General features: G+C 41.4%; 1 protein-coding gene across 2 annotated transcripts in view; it reads left to right on the top strand.

Annotated features, from left to right (window-relative positions):
* The window catches only part of Prune2 (prune homolog 2 with BCH domain), a 262843-nt gene that overhangs the window by 48881 nt on the left and 201884 nt on the right, over nt 1-12078 (top strand). For both annotated transcript variants that reach the window (XM_021202837.2, XM_029538042.1), the window contains exons 3-4: nt 322-524; nt 3274-3437. In XM_021202837.2, coding sequence (XP_021058496.2) covers nt 322-524; nt 3274-3437 — 367 coding nt within the window. The remainder of the gene's footprint in view (nt 1-321; nt 525-3273; nt 3438-12078) is intronic.

Here is a 12078-nt window from a genome sequence, read left to right on the forward strand (position 1 = left end):
TTACACAGTTAACTCTCTGACCTCCGCACGTGTGCTGTGGCATGCACAGGCTCGCGCATACGCTCACACACAAGCACAAACATATGCACGTGTACCAGCGAGTGCACACACTCCCAAACAGAAACAAATAAATGTAATGATCATTTTAAAACTAGTGTCCTCTTACTAGTGGAGAGCGCGCTCTGTCATTGGGCTCAGGGGGGTTTGTTTTAGATGTCAAATGGTTTCTTTGTGAACAAAAAGGCTTAACTCTAGCAATTAGCTTCTAGCTGGAAGAAAACTGCTCTTTGCAGAGGTTGAGGTAACTAATTCTTTCTGTAGGTCAGTCCTCCCGGGGTCCTCTGCTTGCCCGTGTTGAATATCCCAAGAACTGAATTCAACTACTTCACAGAGACAAGGTTTATTTTAGAAGAGCTGAACATCTCTGAATCATTCCACATATTCCGAGACGAGATTAACCTGCATCAGCTGAACGATGAAGGGAAGCTGACAATAACTCTCGTGGGCAGTCACGTCCTGGGGAGGTAAGACTCACTGTGAGGTTCTGGGCATCTGTCCGGAGGGAAGTTTCCTGGCCGGTGGTTACCATGTTCCTTATTATTATTTAACAAGCGTCATAAAAAGGGCTTTATTAAAAACATAGTATGTTTTTCTTTAATGAAAATATTTGGTCTACACCAGCTCTCCTTGTTTGCTTTGAGATTTCAAACTGATGTCTTTAACTAGAATGCTCTTGTAAAACTTACCAAATTAATATTCTCTTATAGTGTCCTAATAATCAGATGTATTGATGTTGAAAATAGTAAGGGAAATTGAAACCAGATCAAACAGGAAAATTCTAAAGAAATCTCAGTAGAGAAAAGGAGGAGACTGGGAAATGGGCCACGAAAATCACTTCATCGTGGATTTCCATGTTCTGTGCTAACAGAAAGGCAGGCTGTTGATAACCATTGCAGCTCAATTGTCGTACATCATAGAAGGGAAAAGTGGAGCCCGGTGTCACAGATGGCTTTGCCCAAGCACCACGTGTAGTCAGTGGAGAGTTTAGATCAGAGCTCTTCTGCCTCTGTTAGGCACTGAGGGACCTACGAGCTGGGGCAAGGATCTGAGCTAAAGGGAGGGGAATGAGACGAATTCCCTAAGTACAGATGATAACAGACAGACCTCAGTGATACACTCAGTACTGCCATGGAGTGAAGGGATACCAGCTAAACACCCTGTAGCTTGTAGTGTTCATTCTTTACAGTTCACCAATTTGCCTATTGTTAAAGACCTTGAGCAATTAACCTTGGCCTTAGAATACTTACAATAAGACCTTTATATTTGATAATATTTAAGTGTAACCAGTTTTAGGAAGCATATTTACAAAAGGATGAAAGTAAATCTAGGCAACCACCGGTTACACAACTGGTTACAAGGCATTTGGAAAACAATCCATAGACTGCTTTACTTATACATGGTTTGAAACAAATGAAATTCTCTTGAATGATACCAACTATCTGTTGACAAGAGGCTGGAAGTTTGGGGTGAGGTTTTGGACGGAATTTAGTTCTCAGCTATATTTGCCAGCTTTTTATCACTGTAATGAAGTTCCTGACACAAGCTGTGTAGGAAGTAAGGAGAGGGTTATTTTTCTCATGGCTCTGTAGAGTCAAATCCCTGATCAGGCCACTAGAGTGTTTGGGACTGTGGTGAGGGTTGTCTATCAGCAAGAAGAGCAAAAGTCATACCTTGACCAGGCCAGAAACTAAAAACTAGGATCTTCCAACCCCCTGTGAGGTCATGACCTCAAAGATCTAAGGATTGCTGGCAGGACTCACCTCTTGAAGCCCTCAGCACCCCCCCCCCAGTGGGGTACCATCCTGCAAATGTGGACCTTTGGAGGACACTCAGATAGTACCCAAATCGCAGATAGTCCCTAGCTATTATGCATTGTCTAATGTTTCCAAGACAACTCATGCAACTGACACAAGGAAAGATGACGCGATGGCACAAAAGTTGGGGAAGAATTTTGTCACCACTTAAAATGAAAACTGCTAACTTGACCTTGAGACTGAGTTCATAAACTCTGGGATGTGAAAAGTAGAAAGCTTGCTTTCTTTATTGTAACTCATTTATATTCGAATAGTCAGAAAGAAAAATGTAGCTTTTTTTCTGTACCTTTCTACTTTTGAGAAAATCCACTCCTATAACATATATGTAGGAGATGAGGGGTGGGGGATAGCCCAGTGACCAAACACCTAGCATGCAGAGTGTTTGCCTGAGATTGATCTTCTGCCCTCTGAAAATAAAGAGTACAAAATTAATGAATGAATGAATTAACAGTCTGAGGTAAAAGTGCCATGGTGAAGCCCTCATGGGCATAGTGGTATTTTTTTTTCTGAAGTTCAGTGACTGTTCTGAGCAGGTACTGGTGTCAGATTTTCACCTGACTATAAGTACAGTCCTTAGCTCCATTGTGCCTGTTTTCCCATTTGATAAAAGATCTTACTAGACCCCACTACACACAGTCAACACGGCTACAGTGCTTCTAGTCATGTGGAAAATAATAAATACTAGTAGCTATCAGGGAGGTATGAAAATACTCTAGGACTCTTGGGGACAATAATAAATGGAAATGACATATATAGACACACAGAATAACATCCTGTTCTCTTCAGTGTGTGTGTGTGGGGGGGGGTTGAGTGTATGTGTGTGTGTGAGAGAGAGAGAGAGAGTATATGAGTGTGTGTTCTTGTGTGAGTGTGTTTGTGAAAGTGTGTGTTTGTGTGTGTGTGTGCATTGTGTGAGTGTGTGTGTCGGGAGGTGTTTGTGTATGAGTGAGTGCGTTTGTGTGTGTGTGTGTACATGAGTGTGTGTGTGAGCGTGCGCACCAGCACCTATTCAAACGTGTACAAGCTCATACAGCCACAGGTCCGTATCAGATCTCTTCTTCCCAACCTCATCTTTTGACGTAAGGCCAATCAATGAACACGGTACTTGCTGATTGGCTAAGGCAGGTTGACCAGCAAGCCCCCACAAACTCCACCCATCCACACCCTCATGGTGCTGGAGTGACCACAGCTGGAACACTTCAGGCCTTTATGTGGGAATCTGAACTTGGCCCCTAATGCTTGCTCTGCAGGTGCAACTCTCTAGCTCCAGTTAGGTCCTATTCTTCACGGTCATGAGAATTTGTGTCTTGGGCCATTTAGGGGAAATCATCAGGACTGAATCATGCCCCGAAGTGGGAAAACACGCCATAGCTCCTCTTCCTCTCCGTTTATTTTCCAGTGAGGACAGAACTTTGGAATCCGCAGTCGTCAGAGTCATTAACCCCGGAGAGCAGAGTGATGGTGAGCTGGGCTTCCCGGAGTCTTCCTCCTCTCTGGTGCTGAAGGAGCTCCTGCGTGAGGCTCCGGAGCTCATCACCCAGCAGCTGGCACATCTCCTCAGAGGTGAGGACGGCGCTGCCAGAGTAAAGACGGGAAGCTTAATGGGCTGGTTCTGGGTCTGCTCATGCAGAGAGAGTGCGATCCATTCTTGGGTTAACAATCCCTTTAAAGACCCCGGGAAGCGTCATCAGAGAGGCAGGGAGTAAAGAGTTTGTTAAAGAGTAGCATTATAGTGAATATTAAAAATGTGCATTTAGAAGCAGGCACAGGGGTCTGCACTGTTTCACTAGACAAGAATGTTAAATGGGCCTGCTGCACCCTGGTTAGAGAGCGAGAGCCAGCTCCTCTGGCTGTTAATAGCTTCCGAAGGAGATTCTCTTCTGAGACAGTTCCGGTGCAGATCAGAATTCCCTGTTCCTGTGGCCTTGGAGCACCCCCCCCCCCCCCACACACACACACACACAATGCTGCATGCTTTGCGTATATAATCCTGCCTGCAAGGCAAAATCCGCCCCTTTTGTTTCCATGATGTGATGCAGGGTCCTTCATCTTGGTCTTTCACAGGTTGCATCCATCTGTTTTCAATGAGGATCACTGTGTGGTCCAGTCACCTTCAGCCTTCAGTATCCATGGTCTCTACCTCATGGACTCAACCAACTTCGGGCTGAAAATAATCATTTTCAACAGCTTTTTTTTTTTTTTTAAATCCGCTACAATAAAGGCATCTTCCATTATTGTTATTCTCTAAAAGATTCAGCCTAACAGTTCACATTGTTTCTCTGTTGTACTAGCAAGGGGTTATACTAAGTATTGTAAGTGATACTAAGTATTGTAAGGTGTGTGAAATATATCTCAAGATTTCACAGGATGCAGACAAACCCTGCATCATCTTACACATGGATCTAGGGCACCCACATATTTTGTATCTATGTGGATCCTTAGCTAACCTTCCTACAGAAACTCAGACTGACCATACACTGCTATTCTCCATTGCTAGAGCCTACTGCTTCCAAGGAATGGTATTCACATTAGAAAGTGTCCATCAACTTTGGTGCTACAGAATGAGCACAGCCATTTGGTCATTTTTGCATACGGGACATGCAAAAATATATTTTTGGTTGTGAATAAATCTTTCTTTTCTTTCCACAATTCACTTTAGACCTAGTAGGCATAAATTATCCTCAAAATGTTTAGCAAAGAACAGCCAGGAGCCAGACTGATGGAACAGAAAACAGGAAAGACTGGGGACAGGCTGGCTCAACTCTTCCAAGGACTTTCCTTCTCTGCCTTGCTCTCTCTTACAACTTAGAGAGGGAGAAGTCCAAAAATTACACAGCTCCTCTGAAAGCTTTAGACCCAGTGGCCCCACGAAGCTGCCCATACATGCTATGATGGCACATTAGCAAGCTTACCAGCTAGCTTTGCATAGGGGTCATTCATCTATACTGTAACTGGTGTCCCTTGACTTTTTCTAGGATTGCGGGTGGAGACCCAATCTAGGCCTGGCTTTGTTCTATGTCTGCCACAAAATCAGTTACCTTTTAAAGGTATAAATAAGGCAATGACAGTTCCTGGCTACAGCTCATCACATTCAGAATTCAGGTCCTCCATGTTTGTGAACAGCATGGCCTTTTCTTTCCCCCTTCAAACACCCATCTTCTCAGGAGATTTATCCCCCTGGGGGTAGGGGGTGTTTTAAATATTTCCAAACTTCTCACTCTGGAGGACTCACACCACCTCTCCCTGTAGCATGCTTATGCCCTCTCTCTGATACTCTTTTTCTACCTGTCCCTACATGCTTTTCTATTTGCTCTCTCCAGAATGTCAGCTTCATGAAGAGAATCCTTCTGTAAACTGTCCACTGCCCTACCTGGCACCTCCACTCTGCCTGGCACATAGTAAACTTCAGTGGGATGAATTTTCCAAGAGTGGATTTGATTGTGTGGGGAAGTGGGGGAAGATATGGATGAAACTGGGAGAGGATAAAGAATAATCAAAGTATTTTGTATGAAAAAAATCAGTTTTAATAAGAATTTGACATTTTTAAAAAATAGTATTTCTACACTCTCTGTTTTCATGACAGCATTGATTGTGGGAGTGTCTGATATGAAATCAGCTGCTGCTGTGACCCATCCTGCTAGTATTCTTACTGGCTAGAGCATGGACACTGTTTCTTTCCCTAATAACTCTTTTCTCTAATTCTCTTTTCTCTTTTAGCTTGTGGAAATCTTAGTGGAGTTTATTTTCTTGTTTTTGCAATGACTAGCTTTTTGTCATTTTTCATTGATTGTCATTGTTTGTATAATCTTAAGGATTCTGTATATAATTTTAACCTTTTGTGAACCACAGTACATCTAAAGAAAAGAATGCAGAATATGCTTATAAAAACATAAATATACAGCTTAGTGAATCGTCAGGAAGGAAAGACCTTTGATAAACACCCATCAAAAGAGGCAGAGTGTGGCAACGCTGCTTCCTTCTCATGCCTGCAGCCCACTCCTACCTGGAGGCAGCCCGCATTCTGATGCCATGGCATAAACCGTTTGCTTTGTGTCATACTTTAGCCAGCCTTGGATTCATTCCCCAGGACACTACACATGAGTTATGTGTGGTTATGTGCTTTACACCAATGGACACATATGGTCTCTACAAAACTGGGAATTCCAGCAGGAATCACATTTCTGTCTCCATTTGCTTCAGGAAGCTCCCATTCAGAGTTAGAAAGTAGATATTATTGCCACAGCTCCAGGGCTTCTGTGATATCTGGATCTTCTGTACTCTGCTGCTCTTTCCCTCCGTCCCGACTCTTTTACTGTTTTATTATAGCCCATGTCTTTTGGTAAGCTAATTCAAATATTCAGTGCAGGAAGGATATACATGAAAGAAAAAAAAAACCCAATGGTCCATAGATAACTGACCTATAAGAGCACATACTATGTTTAATGTGTATGTGTAGATCTAAAGGTGAATCACATGTATACTGCCTGCATGTGCATCTATCTCTGTTGCAGAGATTGCTTGTCTCAGTCCCTTTGTTTCTAAAAAAGAACAAAAGGATTATAAAGGTTGGCTTTTCTTTTCTTCCACCAATCCTGTCAAAAAGGTATCTACCTCTGTTCTAACTCATCTGTCGCTGCTTATGCCTTTTTCTCGACACAAAAATAAACATTCAGATTCAGTCATTTGATTATCTTGGTCCTAAAACTTACTACTATAATCAGCTCTCAAACTGTTCGCAATATACTATACTATTTTCTTCAAATATTGACGAAGAGAAGAACCTGATTGCTATGGTCTTTTGCATACCTATGATGCTGCCATTGCTTGCAAGATCTCCTTGTGTTTCTCTGATAACTTTTCTTGACACTGTGTCCTTTTGGCCCTGGGGACAATTAGTGATATTTGCTACCAAGTAACTTGGTGCAACAACAGTGTTTCAAGGTTGGTGGAATATTTAGCCATCTTGAGACAATTTGAATTTAATTTCTCTTCTTTTAAAATAGCTACCGCTGTTTATTAACTGAACAAATTAGGACAACACTACAGTAGTCACCTTAGTTCATCCTTCGAATAAATCTGTCAGTCTGGTTGTCTCTGTTGCCAGCATCCTTGTCTCCCATGGCTTTTTTGCAGCTTCTTTGTGCAGCACAGATCTCCTGAGTCAGGTCTTTCAGGCAGATGAAGCTGTATTTCCCAGAAGAGCCCACATTCAAGGTGGAGTTTAATTTAATAAAGGTGCTACCGGAGAGCCACAGAAGGAAAAGAAGCTGCTGTGCCTTTGAAGCATTAGCCTGAGTTCTACAGAGAGAGAGACCCCACCGAGGCTGCTGGCTTCTCTTTCCTCCAGCCATGCAGATCTCAGCGCTCTACCTCTGCCTGTCTTCTGAGTGTCAGCGCTTAGTTTCTTTGTTCACAGGCTTCCTCCCTGTCTATCACATTGTTTGCATAAGCTTCTTTCTCGGGTACTTGGTCCTCAGCTCTGTGGAGAGTTTTCATTTTCCTTCTAAGGTGTGCTGCAATAGGAACCTGCTTTTCTCCCTGGCTGAAACCTCTGTGGTTACAGGAAGAGAAGAAAATGCCACGCTGGTCCTTAAAGAGGAGCGTTCTCAGAGCCAATGCATCTTGTCTTAATTTGAAAGTTAGTAATTTCGAGGCACAAATTGCTGCCATCTAGTTCATCCAGAAAGGCATGTATTTATAAAGTATTACTTTTCAATTATTTGTGTAAGAAATTAGGCATGTTCAGGCAGACCCAGCTGTCACGGCTGCTAAGATCACTGACCCTGGTACTTGGACCCTGGTATCTATCTTCTGGCTTCTCCTGTCCTATCTGTCTTTGTCTTTCTTTATTGTGTGGTCTTCCTTCCTTCCTTCCTTCCTTCCTTCCTTCCTTCCTTCCTTCCTTCCTTCCTTCCTTCTGCTCTTTCTTTCTTTCTTTCTTTCTTTCTTTCTTTCTTTCTTTCTTTCTTTCTTTCTTTCTTTCTCTCTATCTCTTTCTCTCTCTCTCTCTCCTTCCTTCCTTCCTTCTTTCCTTCTTTCTTTCTTTTCCCCTTTCATCTCCCTTTCTTGCTTTTCTTCCCCCTCCCTTTCTGGAAGATTCTTTTCTTTATTATTATTTTCAAACATGGCCAGTATGACCATGTCTCATAGTCATGTTTTGCAGCTTAAGGTTTATGTTTAGTCATGCTCTGGCTTTGTGCCAAGTACAGAGCCTGGCAGACTGTTCCACCTTTGTGGGTTTATTTCCTCAGAGATGTGTTCTAGGGGACGGCTGCCAACTATAAGAGCCATTAAATTGCTGAATCATCATATTGAGAGGGGAGTAGGTGGTGTGTGTGTGTGTGTGTGTGTGTGTGTGTGTGTGTGTTTTTCCAGGAACCATCTGGCAGTGAGATCTCAGCCACTGATTTCCAAGCATGCTTCTGTCAAGTCCATGCTTTGCCCAAATGGCCCTTCAAGTTTGTTTGCATAAGGCCTTGACAGCAGCCACAAGCTGAAGACTAAAGCAAACAGCAGCTCTTGTTCTTAGCCCTAGGATGAAGTGGGAACCACGCCCAAGTCCTCAGAAGCAGGCTCTCCATTCTCCAAGCAATCGCAGCTGACCTTTAATAAAGACTAGTTGTTTGCTATTTTGGTAGACTGGATTAACAGCTTCAAAAAGGTCCTTATAAGGAGGTCAAATGGGAGAGGAAAAGAGCCAAGCTGTTTTTTATTTTTTTTTCTTTCTTGCTCCAAGGGTGACTCATCCCATTTCCAAATGATGATAGCATCCGAGGGAATTACGCTGTACGCCTTGCTTAGGAAGAGACTAGAGGTAGGGAACAGAAATTATAGTTTCTCCTAGAAAATCAAAATATCTATTCAATCTTGGTTTTACTTTTTCAGCCACACAAAGGTATCCTTTCTCTATTAATCTCAGACATTCTAAATCTGTAAGGACTGTAAACAAATACATGCTTATTTCGGTATCTTTTTAAACTAAAATGGGAATTTTATTGTAAGTCTTTTTTCTCCTTTCTCTTTTCCTTCTCTGCCTATCTCTGTCATTCATTCTTTAATGTTTTTTGTTTGTTTGTTTATGAAAAAAATCAATCCCAGGTAAACAGAAAGAGGCTTTTTTATTTTTTCTGTTAGGAATTCATCGTGTAGACAACAGCAATCTCCTACGCCGTCTCCCAGTTTCTGGTGCAGTGGGGTGTGGGCAGGGTTAGCAGGCTGCAATGGCCAGAGTCTCTTTACATCTCCATTCTTTTGAACAAAAGATATTATGGTTGATTTTTTTTCTATAGAAATGAAGCATTTGTTATATTTTTATTATAATTGCTTTCTTTGTAGCTTGCTCTTAATTTTCTGTCCCACTTATCGGACTGGGAATAACTGGGAGACTGTCAGGTACAGGTTTGTGGTTATTTCTGTCCTCACAATTGGCTAGAAGTTAAATCAACACTCATTAAGAACCAGGTTCTAACATGCAGACAGGTGTCCTCGGCTACAGCAGACCTTGGTACCTATATTTAACAAAGCTTTATAATTACTAAATATGTTTCTGAGATTTCTGAACAGAGATGGTGGAACTTCACATTAATTTTTTTACTTTCAGTATCAAATATATTTCATGTACTTATCCAACACCAAAACAAACAAACAAAAAAACTAAACCAAACCAAACCAAACAAAAACCCAAGTCAGATTTAGAGCTAGAATAAAAATTAGCTGCAGATTCCTTCTGCGATGCCTTTTCTACTGCATCAAAGCTCATGGAGTTGTTCAGACTCTGGGTCTGGTTAATCTGAGTGGGTGATGTTTTTATTTATTTACAAGATTTTAAATAATAAATCCTATAAAATAAATATGTTGCTAATGTGAAGTGCAAAATTTCAGAGGTGTTCTGGGATGAAGTTGGGCCTTTATCAAAGGGATAAAGGGATGAAGCCTTTATCAAAGACAACTCAGGATGTGGAGAAGAACATCTACCTGAATGGGATCTCCAGTCCTCGATAGCAGTGCATGTCCTCACTGCTGTTAAGCCAGACTGCATCAGCCAGTGTCAGCCCTTAACAGATGTGGTCTGAGAATTCAGCTAGCTCTGCTAAGCCTGATACCAGGGAGGCAGGCAGATATGTAAACATGCTACCTTACCTTTATAGAATTTGAAGAAAAATGCATTTTAAATCTTTAAATACTTTCTTAGAAACATATTATTACATATTTATCATCACTGTTTGTTGTGATGCTTATCCATCATTTTGTAATGATCTCTCTTATAGTCATTTAAAAATGAACGCCATGTAGACTACTTAATGTTATTGAAGTATATGCTCAAATTTTATCAATATAATCAGTTTCATTATTTGACAACAGCTTTATGCACTTTACCAAAATTAAAATTAAGGGTTAATAAAGAAATACTCAAGTCAAAGAAGAATTAATTCTTACTTTGACCAAGTCAAGTACATAATGTTAAGTGTTTTATACTTCAATGCCATTAAACTTTTAAAATTTGGCTTTTTTGTGATCGTTTATATGAATACAGTTTTTTATTGCTGTTCTTACATGCAGCAAATTGCTTCATTTACTTACTATTCTCAAGCCATTTCTAGATTCTTCCAGGCTTCTGCAAACACTTCTTGTGAGAGGAAACACAGCTTTAATTCCCCTCCCCTTCCTCTTCTCTTCCCTCTGTTTTTCTGCAGTTGTTTTGGTTAGCGTATGTTTTCTTTCTCACCGATTTAATCTTTTTTTAATTTTAATGTAATTTTTAGCAGTCTTACTGCCTACAATATTTCACTTTATCTTAGCTATGGTTTAGGTTCATAGTTTTTCTTAAATGTTAGAATTCTCTCTCCCCCTTCCCTAGCCAGGGCTGTTCATGCACATATTAAAACCCGCCTCTTCTTAGATCCTCATATTTTTCTCTCCATGCTTCATATTTTCTTCTGACTTAGTTTCCAGTTCCCCACCACATCTGATCTATTGTGGAAAATGATATGAGGTTCTTAAGGCCAGCCTTTAAATTGAGAATTTTAAATTTTCACCTGATTGGTTCTAAGATTGTAACTCTCTGGCCAGTTTCATTTCATTCCCTTTAGCTCTCTCCATTTGTCTTCTCATGAGTTTTCCTTCCATAGTTTACAGTCACTCAGTTTTAGTTCCTTCTATGGAGTAGCCATTGAGTGACGGCTGAACATTAGTTACAGGGTCAAGGTGGTGAGCATGGACTACCTTTCCCATCTCAGGGCGGCTGGTAGAGAGCCGCAGAGACCACATCTATCTGTTCAAACTGACTCAAAGCAGGGTTTGCAAGAAGTGGAGAATGTTCTGTTTTGGTATTACCCTTCTCCTTGACAGCAGCTGGCAGCTGTTTCCCAAAGACAGCCAGCAAGCAGATATTTCAGGCTTTGCTGAGGCACTTAAGTCTGACCTCATATATTTAAAAAAGCCTATGAACAATGTAGAAATTAACAGGGATGTCTGTGTCACCATAAAATTTATTTACAAGATCAAGCAGCAAGATAGATTGGTAGCCCTTCGTGCCTTCAAGCCCCAAACCCAAATGACTAAGAGACCGTCTCCCTGAATGCTTTCTCTAAGACCGTCTGAGACCACTGTTAGGTCTAAGGGCTTCTCTGCCCAGTGGCTACAACTTCTGAATTAGCAGCTGCTTAGACAGGAAGGCTGGGAAGCTGGGCCTCTGTGCTGGCTGTACACCATCCTAGATGCTGCTGCTTCTTCTTCTTCTTCTTCTTCTTCTTCTTCTTCTTCTTCTTCTTCTTCTTCTTCTTCTTCTTCTTCTTCTTCTTCTTCTCCTTAATTTTATTTATTTATAGGATTATTTATTTATTAGGATTTATTTTTATTTATTTTCATTTTTTCAATTTTTTATTAGATATTTTCTTCATTTACTTTTCAAATGCTATCCGAAAAGTCCCCTATACCCTCCCCACTCTCTGCTCCCCTACCCACCCACTCCCACTTCTTGGCCCTGGCATTCCCCTGTATAAAGGGGCATATAAAGTTTGCAAGACCAAGAGGCCTCTCTTCCCAATGATGGCCGACTAGGCCATCTTCTGCTACACATGCAGCTAGAGACACAAGCTCTGGGGGAACTGGTTAGTTCATATTGTTGTTCCACCTATAGGGTTGCAGACCCCTTCAGCTCCTTGGGTACTTTCTCTAGCTCCTCCATTGGGGGCCCTGTGTTCCA

Source organism: Mus pahari, chromosome 1 (genome assembly GCF_900095145.1).
Source record: "Mus pahari chromosome 1, PAHARI_EIJ_v1.1, whole genome shotgun sequence".
In the NCBI taxonomy this organism is placed as follows: Eukaryota; Metazoa; Chordata; class Mammalia; order Rodentia; family Muridae; genus Mus; species Mus pahari.